Here is a 25,911-nt window from a genome sequence, read left to right on the forward strand (position 1 = left end):
ATATAAGGCACTTCTTCTGTTGCTGATGTTTATTTCTTCATTATTTTTCCTCCATGAAGGCAAGTAACATGAATTAAGTGGTGCATTGCAAATACTTCTGGCCCAGTTTTTGTGTGAACATGATATGGCAGCATGGTCTTATAAACCTCGGCCTATGAAAGAAAAAAGGCCTTCTGTCATAAACAAAGCTTTGAAAGAAAAAGTGGGGCAGAAATTAAGAATATACTTGCTTCTATGGGCAACACTTTTCCACCATCATACACTGGTGTATTGCAAAAGTCTACCCGACGTTTAGAGAACAGCATGAGATGAAGTCACTGAAGTTTGAATCATTAAGAATTTTATAAGGAATTTGATATTACTGTGGGATATGTTTTTTCTGTGTGCTCCAATTTGTCTTTTCATTTCTTTTTCACTTTTGGTTTAATTTGGGGCACCAAAAGATCTCAGTAGCCTAAGTGCTAAGAAAAACCAATGGATTTGTTTAAAATATATTCAAAATGATGACACAGTCTGATTAAAACTGCACCTCAAAAGGTTATTCTGGAGGTAAATCCTTCACCACATCTAGAAAACTAAACCATAAAGGGATATATGTAAGTCATGAATCAACCCTATGTCTTTTAAAACAGTGGTCCCCAACCCCCGGGCCCCGGCCCGGTACCGGGCCGTGGGTCATCTGGTATCGGGCCGCACAGAGAGAAAAAATAATTTCTGTAACATCCCCTGATGATGGATGACTCTCAAACTGATGGTTCACAATGTTTTTTATTCCTTGGATGTACAATAAATACACTGCAAACACACCGTAAGAGCTATAAAGGAATAAAATAAAATAGAGTTAGTCTTTCTACATTCATATAATAAGTTTCATTTAACTTAAATACAGACCGACGCAGCTGCTCGCTCGGTAATAACAGCTACACAGGCTGATTTATGGTTCCGTGTTACACCTACGCAGGGCCTACGGCGTAGGGTGCGCGGCGACGCCGTAGGCTACGCCGTCGATTTAACGCGGAACCATAAATCAGGCCTACCGCTGACAGCAAAACTCATAAATAAGGCATAACATGTGCAAAGAAAACAAATCCTTATCAGAAGGTGCTTTTTGTGTCAGTTGGGCACCACTTTAGCTTTCAAGACACTAGTTTAGTCTTTCAGACATACTTTCTACTGCCGTTAAACTTTTACCATCAAAGTCCGAAGCTCAGGATGTTTACAATTTCTCAGCGAGACGCCTTCAAAATAAAAGCATTAAATATCGGTCTCCTTAAAGGAGCTTGAGGGCGTATTGAGGCAGGATTTATGAAAAAAATTCATATACGTTTTAATTTTTCTAGTAATAATGTCAGATGAAGCGTTCCAAACCCAAAAGAATGAGCCCTCTAGTGTATCTCTCCTTTGCCTTGAACAGGCTGTGTGCTGCAAAATGTGCTGCAATTTTGGGCCCAAATTTCCCGCGCTGGGCTGCGGATGTGACGTCACATGACGCTGCATGCACGTTCTCCCCGTTCTCCCGTGCCAGCTTCACTGTTGGCTGCAGTACCCCTGACGGCCGTCGTGGCGAAGGGTGGCGCTAGAGAGTCTCATTTTTTAAAAGGAGCCTCATGCTCCTTTAAAGGAGCTTGAGGCTGGATTTATGAAAAAAAATTGTATAAGTTTTAATTTTTCTAGTAATAATGTCAGATGAAGCGTTCCAAACCAAAAAGAGTGAGCCCTCTAGTATATCTGTCCGTTGCCTTGAACAGGCTGTGTGCTGCAAAATGTGCTGCAAGGCTGGGGGCGCTTTTCCCGCGCTGTCCTGCGGATGTGACGTCACATGACGCTGCATGGGCGTTCTCCCCGTTCTCCCGTGCCGGCTTCGCTGTTGGCTGCAGTACCCCCGACGGCCGTCGTGGTGAAGGGTGGCGCTAGAGAGTCTATTTTCTTAAAAGGAGCCTCAAGCTCCTTTAATAAATAAAATAAAAGCCTGGCGTTAATGAGACATAAAAACCTAAAAACACATTTATAGAAATACTCATATTAAAGGTAATTTACAATTTCCATTATTTTATTGTTTTATTATTATTATTCATTATTATTATTACTATAGAGAAAATATCACCGTTTTTTAATGCCGATCTTTTAATTTTATTTAGTTTTTATCAACTACACCTTTAGATTGGGCCGTGAAAATATTGTCAGACATTAAACCGGTCCAGAAAAGGTTGGGGACCACTGTTTTAAAAGATGGGAAAGTGTATCCTTCAGTTCACTCCTGTTGTCATTAGTCTGTTCATGTCTGTAATGAGTAGCATCAGTAGATGCAAAACAAGGTAAGTTCATGGCCTCTGCTTGTCTATTTTTATCAGAAATATCAGTACCTATATACCTTTCCAGAAGCTGGTGCCATGGACTCTCTTCATATGGGTCTACCTAATCAACTTTTATAGATTGAAGGGGCAAATTGGAGGAACTTTCCTGTTCAAGCCCCCTTTGTATACACTTTGTGTATACATACAAAGTTAAAATTGCCTTAGTTCATCTGTAGGAACACTATCAACACCATCATTTAAGTGAAATGGCATTTTTGAATCTTGTCAAGATACTAAAAGTATAGTAGCTTCTTAGGTCACTATTTGTCCTATTGCTGCAAATGTATATTTAGCCGTCAATCAAAACTGCTTTGACTCATGTCGCTTTGGTCCTTAACAACAGTTTACTCTCAATACCATCTTGTAATTGATGTAGGATTGATTCAACTCTGGAATGTTCATTTTTACAAGTTCACTCTTACAGTGTACTCCGATGGAAGTAGTTTTTAAGCAGTGTATTTGCATTATTCCATCATGTTGTGCTGTTTGATTTCCTCATAATGTTAAAACATTTGCCACTACACTACAACATTATACAATTGCATGCTTTGTTTTGTTATATAAAACAGATGGTCTCTTTATACACTTCTGGAGCTCAAGTGTGCACTCATCTGCTGGTGTGACATTGTGAGGTTCCTTCAGGGTCTCTTAAACCGCCACCATATCCCATCTGTTATCACCACAGTCACCAAACAACAAGACCTCTGAACATCAGAGAAAACCTACAGTACGAAGACTGAAAAGGCAGGAAAAATTGTAATATAGCAGCACAATAAAATTTATAGGACCCCGTTAAAGAGCGGTGCAGGGATGCATGCAGAAATACAAACCTGTCTTATCAAAGATGGTCATTTTGAAAAACTGATTAAATCACATATATTAAATAAACCATGAATGATTGATGATGCTAAAAAAGGAGTTGTTTATTTTGATGAATGATACAATATAGGACAGTGATCCTCACTATTTCTTTCAGGAGAACCACACTGGCAGGACAAAGTCAATAGGAGAGCCAATTTTACGGCAGAACACCAAAAGCCACCACAACCAAGCATATATATCTACTAATTGTCACCACACAGCATACAATTTATAATGCAGCCAATACAATCCTGATGTAAAAATACTTACCTTAATACTGGGATGAGGGAAAGCAGGCATGCATCCCCTTGACTTTATGGATGTTGTATTTGTAGTTTGTTGTTGCAATCCTTGTGAGGCATTCAAGGTGTGCATTGGTGAGCCGGTTTCTCTGTTTCCTTTTGATGGTGTTCATGGTTGAAAATGTGAACTCACATGTGTATGTGCTCAATTAGAATGACATGACTTTCTGCACAAGTGGTTTCAGAGTGGGGATATCTTCTTCAGACACCAAACTCCAGAAGTGGCCAACATCTGCTCTGAGCTCAGCTTTGAGAATGCCATTTGTCTGCAACTCAATAATTTCACTCTCCAGTACAGCACGATTAGAAGGGCAAAGCTGTGTGATAGTTGAGGTGACAGAGGATACATCCACATGGAAGGGGTCTTCAATGAAGTTAAAAAACTCCTTGTGCTCATTCACATTACTGAATCTGGACTCAAATTCTGTCCTCAGCGCTTTCAAAACGTCCACAAATCCTCTGTAGCTGAAGCGCGGCAGCAAAGATGGTTTATTGGTGGTGACAGCTCTGAGTTTTGGGAAGCGATTGAATTATCTGTCAGGTATATACAAGGCAGTGATTTTGTTCATAAATGCTCTGATTACATTCAGCATGTTACTTGGCATCTTATTTCTACCTTGAAGCTGCATGTTCAGAGCATTCAGGTGACTGGTGAGGTCAGTCAGGAAGGCTACCTGAATAATCCACTTCGGGTCTTCCAACTCTGGCCAGTGTTTCCCCTTGCTCTCCAGGAAAGTGCGAATCTCAGGGAGGAGGCTCAGGAACCGTTCAAGCACTTTCCCACGGGACAACCATCTCACCTCGCTGTGCATCACTAAATCACCGTACTCTGTGTCATAGTCCTCTATTAACTGTCGGAATTGTCTGTGGTTTAGTGCTTTGGATACGATGAAATTTACACGCGCAACCGTCTGCATCACGTTTTGATATTCATTATTTTTGAGTTTTGAGACTAGTGCCTCTTGATGAATGATGCAATGAAAACTGATGAAGTTGGGCATTTCGTCTCTTTTTTTCATGAGACCAACGAGCCCCTTTTCTTTGCCTCGCATGCTCGGGGCACCATCCGTGCACACACTAGCAAGATTTGACCAACTGAGTTTCCTTTCATCAAAAAATGCCAGAAGTGCATTCATAATGTCCTCACCTCTGGTTTGGCCGAGAAGTGGAAGTAGGCACAGCATTTCTTCTCGGAAAGAGTTTTCTTTCGGAAAACTCACCCAAACACACAGCTGAGCAACATCTGTCACATCGGTGCTCTCATCCACCGCAATGCTGAAACAAGGCGCCAATGCTAGATCAGCAGGTGACTGGTCACTTACGTCTTTGCCGATGTATTCCAATCGCTCATAATGGTTGAATCGGACCATTGTAATCCCATAATCAGCTTAATAATTGTATCCTTGTTTTCAAAATCTGAAAACAGTATTTCTGCGGAAGCCAAAAAGCAGTCTTTAACTATCTCTGAGTCTGAGAAGGTTTTTTTTGCCCGGGCCAAAATCCATGCAATCTCAAAAGACGCCTCAGTTAAACGCTCTGCTGTTGAAGTTGTTCTGTGGATGAGGTTGCACAAAAGCGGGCGGATGCGTCTGGTTGAATTTGGGGTGCCTTGTTTGAAAATGCCGCTCCAAGTTACCTCGTTTGAAGCCGGAGAGGGTTGTACTGCACAATAAGCATAACGGTTTGGATCCGTGGAGGACAAATACAAATTCGTCTGTCCATTTCTCCTGAAACTTCCGATGCTCATTTTGTATGGCCCATATCTTTCTTTTTTTACCTGCACCTGCAGCCTGTTCGCTTGTCCCCTCTTCGGGCCCGAGGTCCTCGCATTGATTTTCAGCTACAACGTCCTCTTTTTCCTCATTTGTAGACCCACTTTCCGTTTGTCCCCCACTTTCTTTTTGTCCATCTCGTTTCCGATTTTGTCTGATAACAAATTTATCCATGTTGTTTACTCCGTGCACCGCTAGCGATCAAAGAGATGCAGCCGCCAAACTACAGCTGAAAGCCTGCTACGCACTCTACGCACTCTACGCACTCTACGCACTCTACGCAAACTGAAGGCTGATTTATGGTTCCGCGTTACGTCGTAGGGTACGCAGCGACGCGCAGCGTATTATGCGCGTCGCCGCTTACCCTACGGCGTAGGGTCTGCGTCGATTTAACGCAGACCCATAATTCAGGCTTGAGTGTTGCCAGTTTGGCGACAGGTCCGACAACAGATTGTATTGGCTGCGAGCCACAAATTAAAGCTTCGCGAGCCGCATGAGGCTCGCGAGCCGCGCAATGAGTAACAGTGACATAGGAGTATGTTGTAGATAATTTTATTTTACAGTCATCAGCATGTGGTGTACATGTATGTGAAATGGCCGGAAAGGGACCCATACACATAAATACGTTAACATATAAATACCTATGCAAACAAACCTGTATGTTTATGGTTATAAGCTACACTTTACCTAAAAAAAGCCACATAAAATTGTAATGGATCAGCCACACAAAATAACGTAAAAGAATATCCCACCTTTGGCCCTCTTTGAAGATTAGCTACGGCGTGTGCAGCAATTTTGATTTATCCAGGAGCAGCTCCTCTTAACCCCAGGATGTTTAACTTGTCTCTTTCCCTTTAATATGTAAATACAGGTAAAGTCTTTGAGTAAACAGAAAGACTATGAATATATTTTCATGTCATGTCCACCCATAAACTCCATCAGAGAGATTACCTCAGCAATTTCCCTTGGACACAATGAATGCTGTATTGGCAGCAGGTCATGCTGTGTATGCAAATCACTCCCTAATTTCTGAGATGAGACTGATCTTGAAGTGAAGGATGGCATTGAATTTCTGAACCCTCCTCTTATCTCTTTGGAAAGGCAATGAGGTTTGGAGTTATTAAAACAAGATTAAGGTGGAGATGTAGGCTTCTGAACTTTGATGTGATTGTATTAAAATTTCAAACCTATGTTGAAGCATACTTGTTTCTCTTTACAGGTTATTGCATTTTCTCGAGATATCCATAATGAAATTGACCATTCCTTATATATGTGGTGCAACTTTGTAGGAGAAGCATATTTCTTTCCAAATTCAAAAAAAAAAATGTTCTTACAATTTTTCTTTTCTCCCATGTGTTTCCTCTCTTTGCTCCAGATGGGAAATGCCTCCGAAACATTTTTGTTCTTATCCAGAATATCAAAAGACAATGACTTTCTCATGGGAACGCTCTACACCATTTTTGGTAAGATTATTTGCTTGTGCCTTTGTTGTGTATGAATGTGAACTCAGGTGCAGCAGCTCTTTTTATGCTACCTTTGTGTCTCCCAGGTGTCCTGTCCGTGCTGGGGAATGGTATCTTGCTGTTTGTGGCCTATAGAAAGAAGTCCTCCTTGAAGCCTGCAGAGTTCTTTGTTGTCAACCTGGCAATCAGTGACCTTGGTATGACTATGACGCTCTTTCCACTGGCAATTCCTTCAACATTTGCTCACATGTGAGTAGCCCTTCATTTCCTCTCGTTCAGTATTGCATATTCCAGAAGGGAAAACAAATAAGGCAATAACCAAGAATAACAAAGGACTGTTTTACATTATGCTAACTTAGGCTTCTTTGCACTTTCTCCCCTCTTGTACACGAGAAATCTTTCCCCTTCTGCCACCATGGAGACTTCCAATGCTCTTCACTTTGAGGAGACGAGGACGCTTCTAGAGAAGCTTAGAGAAATGATCACTTGCTCAGTGGCAGGAGCAAACACTTAAAGGGATCATCCGATACAAAATTAACTTTTTAACATATGACATATGTTAAAGCTTAAATGTTAAATGTTATAACATTATGTTGTTTTTTTTTAACATAATGGTGTGTTGGATATATGGGTACCCATCTATCCTCTGATAAAATAAACCAAATGTTTGTTTTTTTTAATCTTTTAAATCTGAAATCAGGTTGTTCTGACATTCCTGTCAAAATGACGTAGTTCCGGCCGCTCGGTGGCGCAGTGGGTTAAGCAAGCGGCTCATATACTGAGACTACAGTCCTCAGTGGTCGCACGTTCGAATCCCGACCTGCGCTACTTTGCTGCATGTCATCCCCATTCTCTCTCTCTTCCCCCTTCCTGTCTGCAACTTGAATAAAGGCCCACTGTATTTCTGCACAAACCCCTCCCATGAGAGTTGGTTGACAAGACTGTTTACCATAGACCTGCCCTGAGTGAACTATCAACACGGTCCACCTATTTGTCTCCAGAACAGAATGTCTCACAAGCGATTGAGGTGTTCTGTTCTTGGATGTTATGATGAACACAACAGTCATCATTTACATCTGACATCTGAGCCCCTGAAAACGTGAAGTGGAATGTCTTTTTTCCTCTCTCTCTCTCTCTCTCTCTCTCTCTCTCTCTCTCTCTCTCTCTCTCTCTCTCTCTCTCTCTCTCTCTCTCTCTCTCTCTCTCTCTCTCTCTCTCTCTCTCTCTCTCTCTCTCTCTCTCTCTCTCTCTCTCTCTCTCTCTCTCTCTTCTCACGTGATTTGGACGCACCAGCGCTACCCTACCAGTACATGAAAAGATAGTTTAAAGTTAAAGGGGACCTATTATGGCATCTAATACCTATTTTAAACAGGCCTTGAATGTCTTAAAAACAAGCTTTTGATTGTTTTTGCTAAATAAATTAGAAATTCAGCCTCTGAGGAATGTCTTTAGCATCCCAGTCTCTAACCTCATTATCTAAGCGGGATTCTGAGTGGGCGGGGAGGATATGATAATGAGGCACTGTGCTGATTAGCTGCCTGAATGACGCGATACACCGCTATGTAAAAATGGCAGAAGCTCCGGCCGGCGGAGTTAGTTGTGGCCGTGGTTTCACGCATCGGAGGCCAACCTATGTAAATCGCTTCGTCGTTACGTAACGAATGGGAGCTGAATGGCTCGTAGAAGCCACATCACACTGGATGGCTCATCCGGGCGGCTGTACAAACACAGCAGAATTTGGTTGCTTTCCTCCTTCTCTGAGTTGGCAGGCTGAGGGGAGACCACTTTATATACGTTTACGTTTACATAACAACATAATGTTACGCGTCCGACTGGCTGAAGGAAGCACCGCTCCAGCAGCGTAGAGAGCTGGTTGTGGGCGTGGTTTCAGCAGCGGAGGCTGAACCTATGGAAATCTGCTCCCGTCGTTACGTAACGACGGGAGCAGATTCTAAACGGCTCAAAAAAAAACACGTGACACTGGGGGACTCTGTCCGGCGGGGGTCAGAGACCTTGCAGAAATTCATGGTATTTTGTCTCCCCTGTGCTGGCAGGGTGAGGGGAGACCACTTTATATATGTTAAAACAAGAAAAAACTTGTTTTTCATAATAGGTCCCCTTTAAGTGAAGATGTGTGTTTTTGTGAATGTGTTTGATCAGGAGTTTAAAGCTCCCTTTACAGTACATTGGTGGCTACCCCACGTTTAACACGCTGATCAAGCATGTCACATTGACTGGCATGGGCTGGCCCCGCGAAAAACTTCCTCCTGGGGTAGACTTGGGTCAGGACTAATGTAAACAGAACTAAGGTGGTGGGTCATGGGAGGGATTTGTTGATCATGTCACTGGTGTACAATGGACCTGGTGAAGTTGTTTTTGTTTCAACTAAGATACAGAGACAGTTGATGAAAGTAACAGCAGCAGGAGTCATAGGCAGTGTAACGGGTCTGCAGACAGGACCCAGGTGTGTCAGGAACCAGAAGATCTGTCAGGAAACAGACCTGGACAATGACAAAAATGACAAACTGGGGCTTTGCAAAAAGCAAAACCCCATAAAATGTTAATTCATCCTTGTTTTGAAAATTACACCTGTCTGACGACATATTTCTTCCTGCTGATGTAAGGATAATACATCATCCTACACGCCTGCAAAACTTACATTGTGTTACGCAGATAACGCCTCCCGACTTGCCTTGCCTCCCCTCAACTCACCTTCAGGCCCAGGGTGGCAAATAACACGCCTTTTGTTTGTTTTACCCAACCTGCATTATTCATAATCCAGCGATAATAGCACCATCTAATCAAAAAACGCCACATGTGTTTAAAAGTAGGACAGCTTTGGGAACAAAAGTGGTCCTGCAGCCAGGGCATCCTAGGTGGCACGTGGAGGGGAGCCACAAAAAGGCAGGATGAAGTGGGTGTGAGAAATCTTTGATTATTTTAAGGACTAGCCTGTGTGCCTGCTCGTCATACACAAGTGCTATACCCGATGGGCAGTCCAATGATTTTAGAGCATGATAATCTTCTTAAGGTGGTTCTTGTGCTGCATGCGTGATTTGAGTCGAATCAGCTGGTGACAGAGAATGAGATTACGCTCGCAATGAGTGACTAATAAAATGTCAGTAAAATATAATTCCTGACTCCAAAGGCATTGAGCTTCTTGAAGAGATATTGCCGCTGTTGACACTGTCTTAGAATCTCCTCATTGTTGGAGGAGATATAAGCACGTGGTCAAACATAGTGCCTAGATACTTGTACTCCTCAACAAGTTCCACTGGCTCCCCGTGTATGACGGTGGTGACTGCAGTAGCCAGATCCCTCTGCTTGTTGGAGAAGGTCACAACCATTTCCTTGGTTTTGCTGATGTTTAGTTCTAGATGTGAGCTGTCGCACCAGTCCACAAACTCCTGCAAAGCTTGTCTGTGGCTGTGTGTGGATCCTGACATCAGAGACAGGAGAACTGTGTCATCAGTGTACTTCATGTTGGCAATGTATTTTAGCCTTTAGCCATGAGGTACAGTTAACTAACACATAGATTAGAAAGGGCTAAACATCAGTTGGAATTTGTGACTTTGCTCATATTCCTATGAAGGCAAATTCTGTATTATTTGAAGGTATCACACAAGCTTATGTATGTAAATTCGTAAGCACTTGAAGTAGTTCCCTCATCTCAAGGAAATGGCATTGAAGGGGATACAACCAAGAGTAGTTACATGAGTACAAGGCCAAATTCACGATGTTTGGGGAGCAAAAGAAGACGAAGAGAGCAAAGTGATTTGGACCAATCAAAGCTCCAACAAAGGGAAGGCCAAGTCTAAGCCCTGGTCCCTCTCCATCCGTTTAGCCAATTATATTGTAATCATGTAAATCTACATATTTGCATTTTGTCAGTAGAAAACCTCTATGCACATTTTTCACATCTGTTTTTTTCTGGGAGGTTGTCAGCCGAACAGAAAGGTCTGTTTTTAAGCTTGCTTTGAATTTCCAATAAGAAAAACTTTAACTGAGAGGGTAAAATACATTACCAACATTCACCATACATTCACCAAACACTTTTTTTTTACTACGCATTTTTTTCTTTTCTTTTTGTCTGAGCTGCATCTGTGGCGTTGGTTGGCAGTTATTGGTCAGATCAGCTGAAATGCATTGAAGAGGAGCTAAGGTCATTTTAATGGCTCTTTCAGACTAGGGGATTTTAGCCTTGATTTCGGCAAAATAATGTTGATTGCAGGGCCGGATTTAGTGAGGCCCACTAAGGTGGGCAGACTGAAATGTAGGGTGTGCAACGCTGCCTGTGGCAAATTAATTTTTTTTTTTTTATGAAAAAATTCATAGAAAACTATACTATCATCATATCAGTTCATCTATCTTCTCCTTCTTTGACCAACAGTATGCTAACCCAATTGCCCTTCCTGACACTACCCTCTTCATTTACCCGGGCTTGGGACCGGTGTTCTCGCCAATCCTTGCTACCTGCCAAGAAATGCTACTTTGTGGTTCTGCGCATGCACACAGTCGATTTTCAAAGTCACGCCACGCCAATCATTTCTTGCACGATGTAAAATGGATAATATGGGATGTTGGGTATTTGATCCTTCAAAATACACTACCCATGACATGAATTGCATTACACTTTGTGAACATTATACGATAAAGAGAAAAAAAACCCAATTCTTTCGCTTTATTTGATATTCATTCAGTCATTGGCCTTTATTTAACCAGGCAGGTCATTAAGAACACATTCTTATTTACAATGACGGCCTGGGAAGAGACAAGGACCACTTGGGGGGAAAGGAAGTGGGTTAGGGAGTAAAACCCAGTCAAATTGTGGCTCTACAAAGGTAGAAAACCATTTGGTAGCATTTTTTGGCAAAGCAGCAAAAACACCGGCACTGACTTGTGCCCTGTTAAAGCTGCGTTTATTTTATGTTTTTTGCCTTTTTTCTTTTTTCATCAATCAATCGTTCTGCGTCGATTTAAAAGGTCCCGCCTCCAGAACCTGCACGGCACCGCAGCACCGCCACCCTCACCGGGGCTCTCCGCCCTCGCCGGGATGGAGAGAGGCGTCTCGGGGCATGCAGCGACGCGCACCGCTCTGCGTTGGTGTAACGCAGAACCATAAATCAGCCTTACGGCGTAGGTTACGCGACGACACGCAACGAACGGTGCGCGTCACCGCATGCCCTACTACGCCGTAGGCTCTGCATTGGTGTAACGCGGAACCATAAATCAGCCTTCAGTGTGTGCTCTGTGTGCTGTTCTGAACCCTTCTCTGTTGTGCTCATTTTGCTGGGACGTCGGGTCCCTCTGCCGAGACAAACTTTTGCGGAATGTGTTCATCGTTGTGTCTAAAAATGATGCGTCATGCCCACCCAATCAGAAACGGTACAGATATTTTGTGATATTTTTTTATATGTATAAAAAAATAAAATTATAAAAAAATAAAGGATCCCCATAACCTTTGATTGGGTGGGCAGAACGCACATTTGGGTGGGCACAGCCCACCCCTGCCCCCCCCCCCTTTGTCAAAGCATCTTTGTCAAAGATGCTTCCCCCATGTTGCAGACTTGTTTTTCGATGGCTAACAGTTATTAAACACCTCAAATATCTGGCGCTGTTTCGGAAATCCTTATAGTGCGTGACCCTCCTGTGGTGGATTCCCTAATGTGAACAGCAAAATGACTTACAATTTAGAATACAGCGATTCTTGTAATATGAGCAGACCAATCTTAAATCACATTTGTGTGAGTGATTAACAAGCTTAACAAGCTGTAACGAAGGTCAAAACACAACACAAACAATGTGGAGGTAATTTAGAACAACTTAAAAACAGTTAATAAAGAGACAATGTATTGTTTAAGATGGCATCACGTTAGCAGGCATTTTTTCTTTTTGAAAGTGCTACTGCGATTTGGTATTGAATGTGAATTTTAGAGTCAACTGCGCAGACCTCTTTTTCCGATTTGGCCAATGTGCGTTTCAGTCAGACAATTCACAAAATAAGTTTAAACAAAATTGTAACACATATTTGGCATTTAGGCTCCATTCAAGCATAGTTTATTAGGCTTACACATAAATACAGGGGCGTAGGACTAACCCCCCCTTCTGAAATGGTTCCAACAGGTAGAAGCCGAGGTGCAAGTGGGATTGACAACGAGCTTTGTAGGTATGTAAGGATGCATATTTCTTGCTCCTTAAAAAGGTCAAAGAATAAATTGAGCATTTGGAATAAACCATTCAGAGAGGTAAATAAGCTGTCACACGCACTGCAGAGATTACCTGCCTGAAATAACTCCCAGGGGTCGTATAATTTATGGAAACTGTCACTTTAAAGAGTTGTAATGAAAAATTTAAAATGCAACTACAACAGTTCAGCCATCAACTTGAATGAACAACATGACACAACATTAGCAGATGCATTTTCTCATTGAACCTACTAACGTGACTGGTATTGAACGTTTACTCTGCAGAATTCACAGTGAGTCAGACGTTCTTAACAGCTGTTGCTTGTAGGCTACTGCATGCTACTGTCCACTTGGTGAATGAAACTGTAGATATTTCTTAATTACTCAATTATTTAGGGTCAAGCCTCATCCACCATTCGTAACATGCTGTAAACAAAACATTATGATTTCCGAAGTAATTAGGCCCCGAACACTGAGAGTGCGAAGGCCCCTATTGTATCTGTAGGAATACATTTTTTTTCTTGTTTTTTTTCTTGTTGTTATTTTTATTTTTCAGACGAAATGAGGGCCTTTTTGCCCACCTAAACGTGACCAAATTTTGCACGCAAGCCAGGCCTGGCAAACTTTTTTTATATTTAATGGTTTGCATTAATGAGCGTGGCATAATGGCTCAACAGCGCCCCCTAGAAAACTTCGTGCTTCAAGCCCCATAATACGGTTTGACGTACATGCACGAAAATCGGTACACACCTGTATCATGTCACAACTTCAAGAAAAGTCCCTTGGCGCCATGGCCGAAACTGAACAGGAAGTCGGCCATTTTGAATTAATCTTGTAATTTTGGCTCAAGTTATGCCATTTCTTTGGCCGTTTCTTTGCCCGAACCGTAACATGCACCCAGGTGTGTTACTTTTCTCAGTCAAAAGCGTTATCGTGGCGACGATAGACGCCAAAAAGCGCAGCCCCCCCTTCATCTGATTGATCCATATTTGGTATACTTGTGTCATCGGACTCAGTTTAGAGTACTTGACCTTTATTGGCATGAATTAGACCTGCCCCTTCTTCTGATTGGTCGATATTTGAGAGTTCCTATTTTCTGCCATACCTTTTGAATGGTTTGACATAAAGAGTCGTGGGTGGTGTCATCGGACTCGGTTTTGAGTCCTTGACCATAATTGGTGCAAATTAGCCCGGCCCCTTCTTCTGATTGATCGATATTTGATAGTTCCTTTTTTCTGCCATATTTTTTGCATGCTTTGACATAAAGAGTCGTGGGTGGTGTCATCGGACTTTATTGACCTTTATTGGTGAAAATTGCACGTGCGAGGGCCCGTTCATCACTGCTTGCAGCTTTAATTGTCTGTTATAATGCTATTAATTCTACCCAGTCACCACTCAGGAGTGTTTCCTGTTGTGAGCATGTGTCTCACTCTGAGAATCTCTCACTGACAAAAGCTACCATGATCAGGAAACTGCAGATAAAGTCTGGAGCTGATTCTCCAGACTTTCTCTGGTGTTTATTTGACTAGTTAAGGTAAAAACTTAAAATAGGGATACTATTCAGGTTTGTTCAGTTGCTAAGGAAGTACTTTCTTTCTTCATGATTATCTAACCAAACACTCCATCTAAATTATAGTATGCATCTTTCAAAGACCGTTCACACATCATATGAGCACATTTTTAAGATGGAATAAACACACTGAAGACAACAAAAAATTGTTCACTTTATCCTAGTGTATAACTTGTTTTTACTTGTGAATTTAAGCTGATGCCTTCTGTTTAGAGCAGTAATTGTTGGAATTTGTTTCTGAGGCATTATGGAGCGTCCATCACCTTGTAGGTTTGTCTTATATCCACAGAATAAGACTGCAGATGGTCCTACTGTATAAAGGAGGTGTCTGTCACACACACACAGTCATAAAGTAAAAATACCACCAGTGAGCTCTGACAAAACAGTCAAAATGTCACAATGGATACCACCTTTGTTGTTCACATGTCTCCTGCTTCATTCAGTGACCTTCCCTGCTTTCCTCTCTGATCCCCTGAGGATATATACATGCAAGTTGTCATGTGTATCACTGTTGGGTCAAAGTGCATCACTGCTCACCACAGCTGTATGTGGCTGAAAGGAAGCCACAAAAATGTCTCATCTCCGAGATATGACTGGTGAAATTGGAAAACTTCACTTTATAACAGAGTGTTCGTCAGTGACAAAAGTCTTCTTGTGTCTCTCTCTCTCCATTCAGGTGGTTGTTTAACATGACGAGCTGCACTGTCTATGCCTTTTGTGGTGTTTTGTTTGGCCTGTGCAGTCTGACCAACCTCACTGTGCTCTCTTCTGTCTGCTGGCTCAAGGTCTGCTGCCCAAACTACGGTAATCCCACCATTATTTTAAATGATACATCCTTGTTCCATTTAAAAGTGCCACAGTACATCATTTTAAAGCTATTTGCCATATTAAAGGTAATGTGAGGGATTCTATGTGATTTCTAACCCAAAACGCTTTTTGAGGTGGGTAGAGTTCATGATAGGGCTTATTTTTCTCTGGAGAAGGGAGGAACAAGCCCTACGTGTCTTCCATGTTTATTTAAAAAATATAAATAAACATGAAATCATAAAATAAAATCTCTTATTGTACCTTTATTTATATAGTCACAGCTGAATGACAGAAAACATACATTAGGATGTTTAAAGTTTATTTTAAGACTGTTCAAACAAATTATTGTATCCAATGTGTTGGTATATGTTTTACTTCACTTTAATTTTGCATACATTTATTTTTATATGATTATTCCACTAATACACAAGTGAATTGTTTCTCAACTGAGTCTGATTCAAATTTTTGATTTTATTTTGTGTTTTCAAGTACATATTTTAGTTTGGACTAATTCGTTTAAAAGCACAGTTTCACCCATCTGCAGAACTGTATCATTGGAGTTTTTATACAAATTAAAATTTTGCTGTGTTTTTTCTCCTCAGGATACATGTCATGTCCAATACTAATCAAAAGAAAACAATACACAATTTGTGCGTGAAATTGCTGCAGTAAGCAGCCTCTTTGTCCAGATGCAGCAAGAATTCACTAGAAATGCTGCGGTGACAGCCTCAGAGGTGTCACCTACCCGCCTACATACAGTATCTAACTATACTAGCAAAGTCTGAAAATATGGTCAGCAACAGCTCTGCCAGTACACTGTAGATCTGTTTCATAAATCCTGGTTCCAATCATGAAAATAGCAGGAAAAATAAATGTATAAAATAAAATGTGTACCTAGACCACGTAGGAAGCGGGAGGTTGAGACTCATGTGGATTCAGAAAAAAGTAAATTTATCTATTAGCTTCTATTGTATCTGAAGTGTATCTGAATATTTCCAACAGACCAAAACCCCAAATATTGTGGTCTTTCTTTTTGGTCTAGAAGGTGGATATGTTATTTATTTTTCAGCAGGAATAGAATTATTGACCACTTGCATTACAAAAAAGTCATTTTATTGCCAGAAAACAACAAATATCCAAGTGAACAGACTTAAGATGGCTACATAATTTGAAACAACTTTTGAGTCACGTCCTCCCCCTTATGATCCAGGTCCTGCTGAAGGTTTCTTCTCTCCTAAAGGGGAGTTTTTCCTTGCCACTCTTTGGCTTAAGGTTTTTCTTCCAGTTTTGATCTGCCATCGTTTATGTTATGTTTATGCCCAGGGGTTATGTTCTGAGTCTCTGGAAAGTGCCTAGAGACAACTTATGTTTTAATAGACACTATATAAATAAAATTAATAAAAAAAAAAAAAAATTGTTTGACCAAGCTACATCTGCAACTGCCATATTTTATTACTGTACACCTAAGCTATTAACTCTCTGCTATCAATTATTCACACTTCTCACAGGTGTTGAGTTTGCTATCATCCACCAATTAAATATTAGTTGATGACATTTAAATGCCACATAATGAGTCCTAAAGTCCAATGCTCGAATATCGTTAAAGAGAAGTGCTTCATTTAAACTTAAACATTGTTACACCAAGAGCTATAAAACTGCTGAGAACTTAATTTCTCAGTTTAATCCCATTAGAAAGGCAAATTCTCATGTGGGCCTCTCAAAAGGGAAAGCATCTTTTCAAAAAAGTGTCACATCCAGCCTGCTCAGATGATGTTGTAGTTTAACCGAAACTATTTAATTTGAATTCCACTTAAAGGGGACCTATTATGAAAAACACGTTTTCTCTTGCTTTAACATATATGAAGTGGTCTCCCCTCAGTCTGCCAACTCAGAGGAGGAGGAGAGCAACCATATTCTGCAGTGTCTGTACAGCCGCCCGGATGTGCCATCCAGTATGATGTGGCTTCTACGAGCCATTCAGATTCTGCTCCCTTTTGTCACGTAATGAAAATGCGATTTACATAGGTTGGCCTCCGATGCGTGAAACCACGCCCACAACTAACTCCGCCGGCCGGAGCTTCTGCCATTTTTTCGTAGCGGTGTATCGTGTCATTCAGGCAGCCAATCAGCACAGTGCCTCATTATCATAGCCTCCCCGCCCACTCAGAATCCCGCATAGATAATGAGGTTAGAGACTGGGATGCTAAAGACATTCCTCAGAGGCTGAATTTCTAATTTATTTAGCAAAAAAAATCAAAAGCATGTTTTTAAGACATTCAAGGCTTGTTTAAAATAGGTATTAGATGCCATAATAGGTCCCCTTTAAAGCACAAAGACAATTGACGTTTTTTTAGTTGATTTAGTCCAGTAAAGGTTTAAGTTTAATGGGGGCAATGCGATAAACTATTTGTAAGAATGTGTTGAAGGTTGTAAAAAGAAGAAATCGTGTCTTTCATGAGTTAAGAAACATACTTTTATATCTACAGACTGAGTGGTTCCTTCTTGGATCAGTATACTAAAATCTACACTTTATACTGAATGGTGCTACAAGATTACAATTCTGACTACACCCTAGTTTCAAGTAAATCAAAGTCATGCTCCTTCTAGTCCAAATAGACGTGAAGCTACCACTCATAGTAACTGAGAAAATACGAGGCAAAAAATAAATTCTGCAGTGTGATAACAGCTCAGCCCGTGAACATCAATCCATCATCTGACGCATACACATGAATCATTCAAATTTATGAACGTAAGCAGATTTTAATGTCTTTATTCACAGTTTTCTCACTGATACAGATCAATGCTCCCCCACCAGCGTTGTTGTATATTTTATCTCCTAGGAATCAGATAATAGATGCTGCAACTCTGTTAGCCTTTTGCATGGTTCTGTTTTTTACTCAGTTACAGAAAAACAATTTTGAGAAGTCATTGATAGATACAACCACAAACAACTGAAGTTGTTTTTACGACAGATGTATTGGCTACTTCTCTCACACCCTTCTGGTGCAGTTACCGGAAGAGAGGTACAGTATTGATATTGTTATTGCATCTTCTGTAGATTGGTTGTCTGGCCCAAATATCTTTTTCAAATGTTTCTTCATTTTTGAATGAATACAGAAACTTTAAAAAAAAACGTTCTTTAATGTTCTCTGTGATACTTTGGACACCCAAAATGTATTAAATGTCACTAAAATAACTCCAAGTCAAATACTCAGGGTCCCCAGTCTTTCCCTGAAATTATTTTCCAGGACTTTTCCAGGACATTTTAAGCCGACATTGGTCTCAGTGAACATCTCTGTTGACAACTACTTTTATTGGAAATTAATGGAGGTTAAGTCTACATAAAAAGTAATTAATCTCTCTAAATTCTTCTCCCATCTATCTGTGCACATACACAGCATTTTAATACAACACAATTCCTAAAGTTTTTTTTTCCGCTTACTTTCCATTGTCAGACAATAAAATGTGTGAAATACTGGATAAAGCGCAGCCCATTGATGATTACCTGTTAACTGTAATTAGTTCCTGCTCTGCTGAAATCAGAGTTGCATCCAATGCACACAGCCAATTCAGTAAACGACACGCCTACTACAGCTCTACTCTGCCTGTCACTCAACACGGGACAGGGAGGAGCTTGTGGGAGAGAAACACTTCACATCATGGACCAATACTAAGCGTTTATTCCTTAACGGCGTCTGAAAAGTCACTAAATCTAACTACAGTCAACTGGTAGAATTGGCTTGGAGAACCGCTCACCAGCTAGAAGCAGAGAAGCGCTGTGCCTTCTACTCCATGGCTCATGCTTAATGTTGCCTTGATGAGGTGACAACAGATGTACATAGGCAATTTACAGGACAACTTAACCGTTTCCAGGACATTTGACCTTTTTTTCTCATTTTCCATATGTTTTCCAGGACTGGAAAATTGACCAATCATTTTCCAGATTTTTCAGGTTGTGTGGGAACCCTGATACTGAATTGACTTCTTTTAGGGAATTCAATAAAACTGAAAAGTCTTCATGTTGCTACATCTGTAAGGTTTTATAAATAGGTTTATCTGCTGCAATTAAAAACTTGTGTCCTTTGGGAATAGTGCGTAAATGTTTTTGAAATGGAGATAATTGTTAAACCCCAACATCAAGAAAACATTCTTACAAGTTCTAGTTTTTGTGTGAAATGTTGCAGAAATGGTTCCTATCACCTTTAGCTAGTAGGACCTGAAGGGGTTTCTATAACAACCTGCTTGTGGGCTTCTTGTGAATTCAGGGGCTGTTAAAAAAAAAAGTTAATTCATAAATTGATAGTCGCAATTATAAGCTAAGACTGGTTATGTAGTTGAAATGCTAATTAGAAGGATTTGTTAATTTGCTGGAGGAAGCCCCTAGCAGGAGAAAGCATTGGGATGTTGTCAAAGTCGTACAAGGCAACTAACAGTTTTCCAATGAGCCCAATCAAGTTTTATCAGAATAAAAAAATATAAGTAAAAAAATAAATAAAAAGTGCAAAGAAACAATGCAGAAAGATTCATGCACATACAAATACAAACAGCAAATAATGGGGATAATTAAGTGGAATTACTTCTGCTCTGTAGATTCACTTTTATGGTAATGAACTACGGTAAGATTTTAGTCATGCAAACCACTCTACACGTTTTCTTACTAAGGAGGAAAAGAAGAAGCATGTTCTTCCTTTTCTTGTTTAGTTTTTTTCTTGTTAATGAAGTGCATGCTAAATGGTGCCAGTGATATGACCAGCTGTTGTAACTTCTAAGGTACTTTCTTTGCATAAAGTTTGTATTCACTGTTGATTTTAATGTTCTGGCACAGACTGCAGTTTGAACAGTTACATACAACAGACACTCAGAGACATTGGGTTAAGTCATTGTTTCTCAATCCCAGTCCTCATTCCTTCCTGCCTTTCATGTTTTAAATGTGGCCTTGCATCCACACACCTGATTCTAATTAGTGGTCCTTATTAGCTTGTCATCAAGGTCTGCACAACTCTATTGATGATGTTACCAGCCTCAGGTCTAGGGGTGCCTGGGCCAGCAGCAAACACTCTCCTGAATGGAAATGAAATGAGAGCAGGAAATAAGTAGCTGTTGTCAGTAGCTCAAATGCAGGTTTCATCTTTTTTTTTTTTTACATATAATACAAAAATACTAATCATGAATACAGATTAATTTCAACAAATATCCCCAAACATTTATACAATTACTTTCAGGCCCCGTCCACACGTAGCCGGGTATCTGCTAAACCGAAGATATTTTTTCTACGTTTGGACCTGTCATCCACATGAAAACGCAAATAAACGAATGTTTAAAAAAACTCTGGGCAAAGTGAAGATTTTTGAAAACTCCGTTTATGTAGATGCGTGTAAACGGAGACATCCAGAGTTTTGCGTTTTCGAACGTCACATTATGTGAGAAAAAAACAACAACAAATCTGCTCTGACGTCTAACGTGCGACCTTTGTTCACAACAGAACTACAGATGATCCACCATCTGTTCTCCAAGCTATTTATTAAATAAATGGTCTCTGCTCTTGACCACCGTTTACTGCGTTACACCGACACAGAGCCTACGCCGTAGGGCACGCGGCGACGCAGCCCTACGCCATACCCTATGGCGTAGGGCTGCGTCGATATTTAATGCGGCAGCTCCGTGGCGGGACACCTGGGGGGACTCGGGCTTGTTACCGAGAAGGAGATGCGGCTCCCGGGGAAGCTGCGCCGCAGAGGCAGGCCCGAAGGCCGGAGGAACAGATGATCTACAGGTTTGGAATGCTTATGAATGTGGTCGAAAACGCAGATCTTCGGTTATGTGTGGAAGGTTTTTTTTTTTAAAAGCGATCAAATCTGGATACAAATTATTTTATAAACGGAGGGGGGAAATATTTGGTTTTAAAAATACCCGGCTACGTGTGTACATAGCCTCAGTTTCTTTGTATAATAATATACTCGTTTACAAAATACATTCACTAGTTTTTGGTAAGCTTTGTTTTTCTAACAGAAAATAACACGATTGTGCATTTGTGACTAAACAAAACTACATACATTGTTTCACATAGGCCTGTGTTGAAAAATCGATTTTCCGATTCTAATTCGTATGTTTCAAGATCGCTTTTTTCATTATGACATTTTCGCCTGGTGAACTTTAATCTCGGTAGTCACGTAATTTAATTCACACATGCGCATGGTGTAAAACTATCAAACATTGAACATGGCATCAAAGAGTAGCAGTACTGTTAACTGCTAAATGCTGGATTTGAAAACTCCTTAAAGGCTTAAAAATTTGCATAAAAAAGCTGGAAACACTGCACACTTCACTACCCCCTCCCGCCGCCGCTACCCTCATGAACAAAACAAACATGACGAAGCAGCCGCCTGAGAAACCAGCGCAGAAGCTACAGAACCACCAGTTTACTCCCAGGTACAGGGCAGAGCAGTTTCCCCAGGACTGTTAAGGCTGGAAAATAGTTGCTGTTTGAGTTGATAGGCTAACTGACTTGGGACTTTTATCTGCACATGTCGCAAGTCGCTGGGTCGAGATGACTTGGGCACTGGTACCAAACAGGATGTCTTCCACAGCTGTGGTACCTTGTGTAACCTCAGGCTCAGGTTGAAGATGTGCTCCACAATCCTGCACAGTTGCCTGGAGCAGGATTTGAGCAGCCTTCTTCGCCTTGAGCCTGGCCAGTCCTCTCTCCACCTGAGTGTGGAGAGCACCATGCTGGGTGGGGGGGGTGGTGAGTGAGCTGGGCGGGGTTGCAGGGAGGGAGTTGGTGGATTCGGTAGAGTAGGGAGTGGGTTGGGGGGTGTAAAGGAGCAGCAGGGGGTGGGAGGGTGGGTAGTGAAGTAGAGAGTGAGCAGAGGGGTTGTGGAGGGGGAGTAGCAGGGAGGTGGGTTGAGGTGTGAGTCCTTTGGGCAGCAGGGGCTTCAGTCGGGGGAAGTTGCAGCAGTGCTGGTTGGGTGGGGGGAGGGGTGGCTGGTTGTTCAAACCGGTTGAAAAACCTGTTCAGGTCATTCACCCACTCCTGATCCCTGTCCAGCACAGGTCTGGAGTTGTTACGTCCTGAGATGGTGTTCAGGCTCCTCCAGACCCCGCTGACGCCATCCTGCTGCAGTTGTTCTTCCATCCTCCTCTTGTAGCTGCACTTTCCCTCTCTGATCTTCCTCCTCAGGTCTCCCTGCACAGTCTTCATTAGGTCCGTGTCTCCTGACTTAAAGGCCCTCCTTTTGTCCTTGAGCAGGTCTTTAATCTCAGGAGTGATCCATGGTTTGCTGTTTGCAAACACTCTAACTGTCTTGGTTGGTATGGTGGATGCTACACATAAGTTTATGTAGTCCGTGACACAGCTGGTGAGACTGTCAATGTCCTCCCCATGGTCCTCAGAACACATAAACACACCGTAGTGTCAAAACAGTCCTTAAAGGTATAGTCTGTAATCGTATTCAAAAACATTTATTGTTATACTGGGTGAGATGGTCCTTCCATCCTGAGAGTAGCCAGTGAATAATGTGTTCAGAAAAAGGAAAGAAAAAAATCTGACCTCTCTGACAGCTTTAATCCTGTAAAAACTGACCAATCTGTTTTTTGTGCACCGAGTGGCACGAATTGGTCAGAGGACCAGAGGATCGGCAGAGGGGAAAGAACCAATCGGATGCCTTCATTTTAAGTCCCGCCCACGCCCCCCTATGTCCCATGCGCGCACTCGCCACGTCGAAAATCTTGCCGGAAAACTTCACACACTCGAGTCATGTTTGCTGAAGAATGGCGCAGAAAACGAGAAAACGCAGCCAAAAATATCACCTCCAGCGTTACTTGTAACGGCTCGCCCTGCTAAAAAGGCTAAAAAAAGAAAGCCAAAGTGCGATTCTGCGGCGCAGGTTGTCCGCTACTTGGGGTCTCCAGTATGGGGGTCCATGGCAAAATCTTGTATATTGTTGGGTGGTGCAAATCTGGGTCATTTTGTCATTTTAGTTTGTGATTGCTATATTTAATCTTTAATCTTTGTCATTTTTGCACTGGAGCGCTGTGACGAAGGAAATTTCCCACAAGACAATATTAAAGTATATTCAATTCAATTCAACAAAGTATACAGGTCGTTTATTAACAGCTCATTTATTCCATAAATTAAGTGAACTGTATAACTGCCAGAGAAACATGCTCCTCAAAACATAACATGACTTCCCACTTTTGAAAAACAGTGAATTTAGCATCCTTTGATGTTGGAGTTGGATGGAGATAAAGACTGTGATAATCCTACCCGGAGCTTGATTGTTCAACTACCATCCATCCTTCCCTTGTCTATACCTGCTTATTCTTATTCATGGTCACAGGGCTCTGCTGGAGCCTATACCAGCTCCCATCAGGGGAATAAGGCAAGCTACATCCTGCCAGCCCATTGCATCCACCACATATAGACAAATGAGTATCCACACTCACTGCTGTGGTCAGCTTAGAATAATCATGAAATGAATATGGTATCCAGTATCCAGCTGTAGGACAAAATCATTAAAGATTGTAGCATTGATGGGACCAGGTGTTATCAATTCTGGGGGGTTTTTTGGTACCGAAAAATCCTCTCTCAGAAGCCGGGTCAAACAGAAATGCCGCACCAGGGGCATTTAGGCACACACACTCACGAACATTGAACAACTGTTACTAATGAGGGGAAAAAAATAAATGTTCAAAAGCTAATAAGTAACTTGATGCTGACAGCATTTGCCATTAGTTTAACAAATCATTTCCATGTAAGGACAGAAAAAATACTTAACGAAATGGCTTAATGCACTTTGCTTGAGGTTTTCCTGGTGGTTGAGGCATCTACATGATATGTTGAGGTGGTCTTTTACAGACTGTCAGCATGTGACAGAAGCAGAAATGACAATATGACATGTTTTGTTGTTTCAGTTTTTTATTCAGGATGTAGACTGATTTACAACAGACCTCTTAGTCACAGAAATGTGAACTTTCTCACATATAAATACATACTTGAATAAATAATAATAAATAGATAAACCACAATTTACACAAAGAGATTATCTGGAATTGTCACTGTCTGTGAGTTTGGTTCTTCTACAACAGATCTGGTCCAAATTACGCTTATGAGCACACATAATCGTTTTTATGCATAATCAATCAGTTGTGTTGTTTTTATAGAGTTCACAATTCAACCACATAATTCAGCTATTTACTGGGTTTAAGATTTAGCCATGCTGGAAACATTATGTAAACCACAGAATATGAAAAAAACAAAACCCCAAGCTCTGTTATTCCTGAGAAAATGGAGGATGTACACCACTCTTAACCACTATGAGACATCCGGAGGTTTTCTTTGATCTGCAACTACATCTGAAATCAATTTGAGTCCCACCCAAGCCAATGCCAGATTATTGTTAACTAAGCAGAGAGAGGTAGCGCACGGTATTGGCACATTAAGCAAGATAACAACATATTACAAGCTCTTTCCAAATTGAATATAATGAATAGGAAACCTGACAAGTTGGAATGATGCATTTTTTTTAAAGATTTTTTTGTGCCTCTAGTGGTCCTTTATTCAAGTTGCAGACAGGAAGGGGGTAGAGAGAGAGAATGGGGATGACATGCAGCAAAGGGCTGCAGGCCAGGATTCAAACCTGCGACCATTAAAGGAGGACTGAAGCCTCAGTATATGAGCCGCTTGCTTAACCCACTATGCCACCGAGCAGCCCAAGGAATGATGCAGTCTTAATACTGAAATAAAAATTCATTAACATTCACTCTGACAAACTACTCAGCTGTGGTGTAATAGCCTAACATTAACCCTTTAAAACACAACCTTGTCTCACACAGTTATGAACATTGACCACTTAAGTGCTTTTTAATGTGATAAGTTATAATTTACCAACTTACTTCATGTTAAGGAATCCAGAAATGATACTAATGGAAAATATTTTAGTCTTTTTTGTTGTGGTGGACATGACAATTCTCCGGTTTCATTGAGGAAGTGTACAGTAAAGACTGAACAGAAGTCCACATATGGAGGGAATATGCAACAGCTCGACCTTAAACCGGGACAATGGAGCTCATTACCTCTGTTACACCTTTCCTTTGGTGACTTATTTCTCCAGGGTTTTGGGGTTATTGTTACTTGTTCAGCTGCATTTGAGATAAATCTCTCAGGTAAAAAGAGAACAAAAAGAACTTTCACCTTGAGCACTCAAAGTACAATTTGAAAATGGATGACAATCCTCAGTCTTGAAACACTGAACTGCAAACAGATGGTCATTGTACATTGAAAAACTACATTGGTTCCAGTTAATGACTCAGGTTAGTACTTGAATCATTAACTTCATCACAGCAGGCCACTAAAATCCTTGGTCTTGCATTACTTAGTATGAAGAGGTGAGAGAAGAGCTTGTGTGAGGTGGGTAATGGGTATGAGTGGCCACTTTTATGAGATACAGAAATCAAGAGAAGAAAGGAGTGATGTTCTCCTGTTTTAAAGTAAGCAGCAGGTATTTGAGGGCCCTTCTTTGAAACTGAGTTCAGCAATCAGTCTAAAAAATACTTCAGTTTAATCCTCCATGTGCCAATTGTATTTGCTGGCATTTTT

The 25,911-nt window shown here is 41.2% G+C and overlaps 1 protein-coding gene across 1 annotated transcript in view; it reads left to right on the forward strand.

The window, feature by feature from the left end:
- The window catches only part of opn7b (opsin 7, group member b), a 152,707-nt gene that overhangs the window by 121,788 nt on the left and 5,008 nt on the right, over nucleotides 1-25,911 (forward strand). Inside the window, 3 exon segments of the mRNA XM_061734860.1 lie at nucleotides 6,665-6,752; nucleotides 6,839-7,001; nucleotides 15,184-15,311. Of these exon segments, the coding sequence (XP_061590844.1) occupies nucleotides 6,665-6,752; nucleotides 6,839-7,001; nucleotides 15,184-15,311 (379 nt within the window).

The sequence above is a fragment of the Cololabis saira genome, chromosome 12 (genome assembly GCF_033807715.1).
Source record: "Cololabis saira isolate AMF1-May2022 chromosome 12, fColSai1.1, whole genome shotgun sequence".
Lineage (NCBI taxonomy): Eukaryota > Metazoa > Chordata > Actinopteri > Beloniformes > Belonidae > Cololabis > Cololabis saira.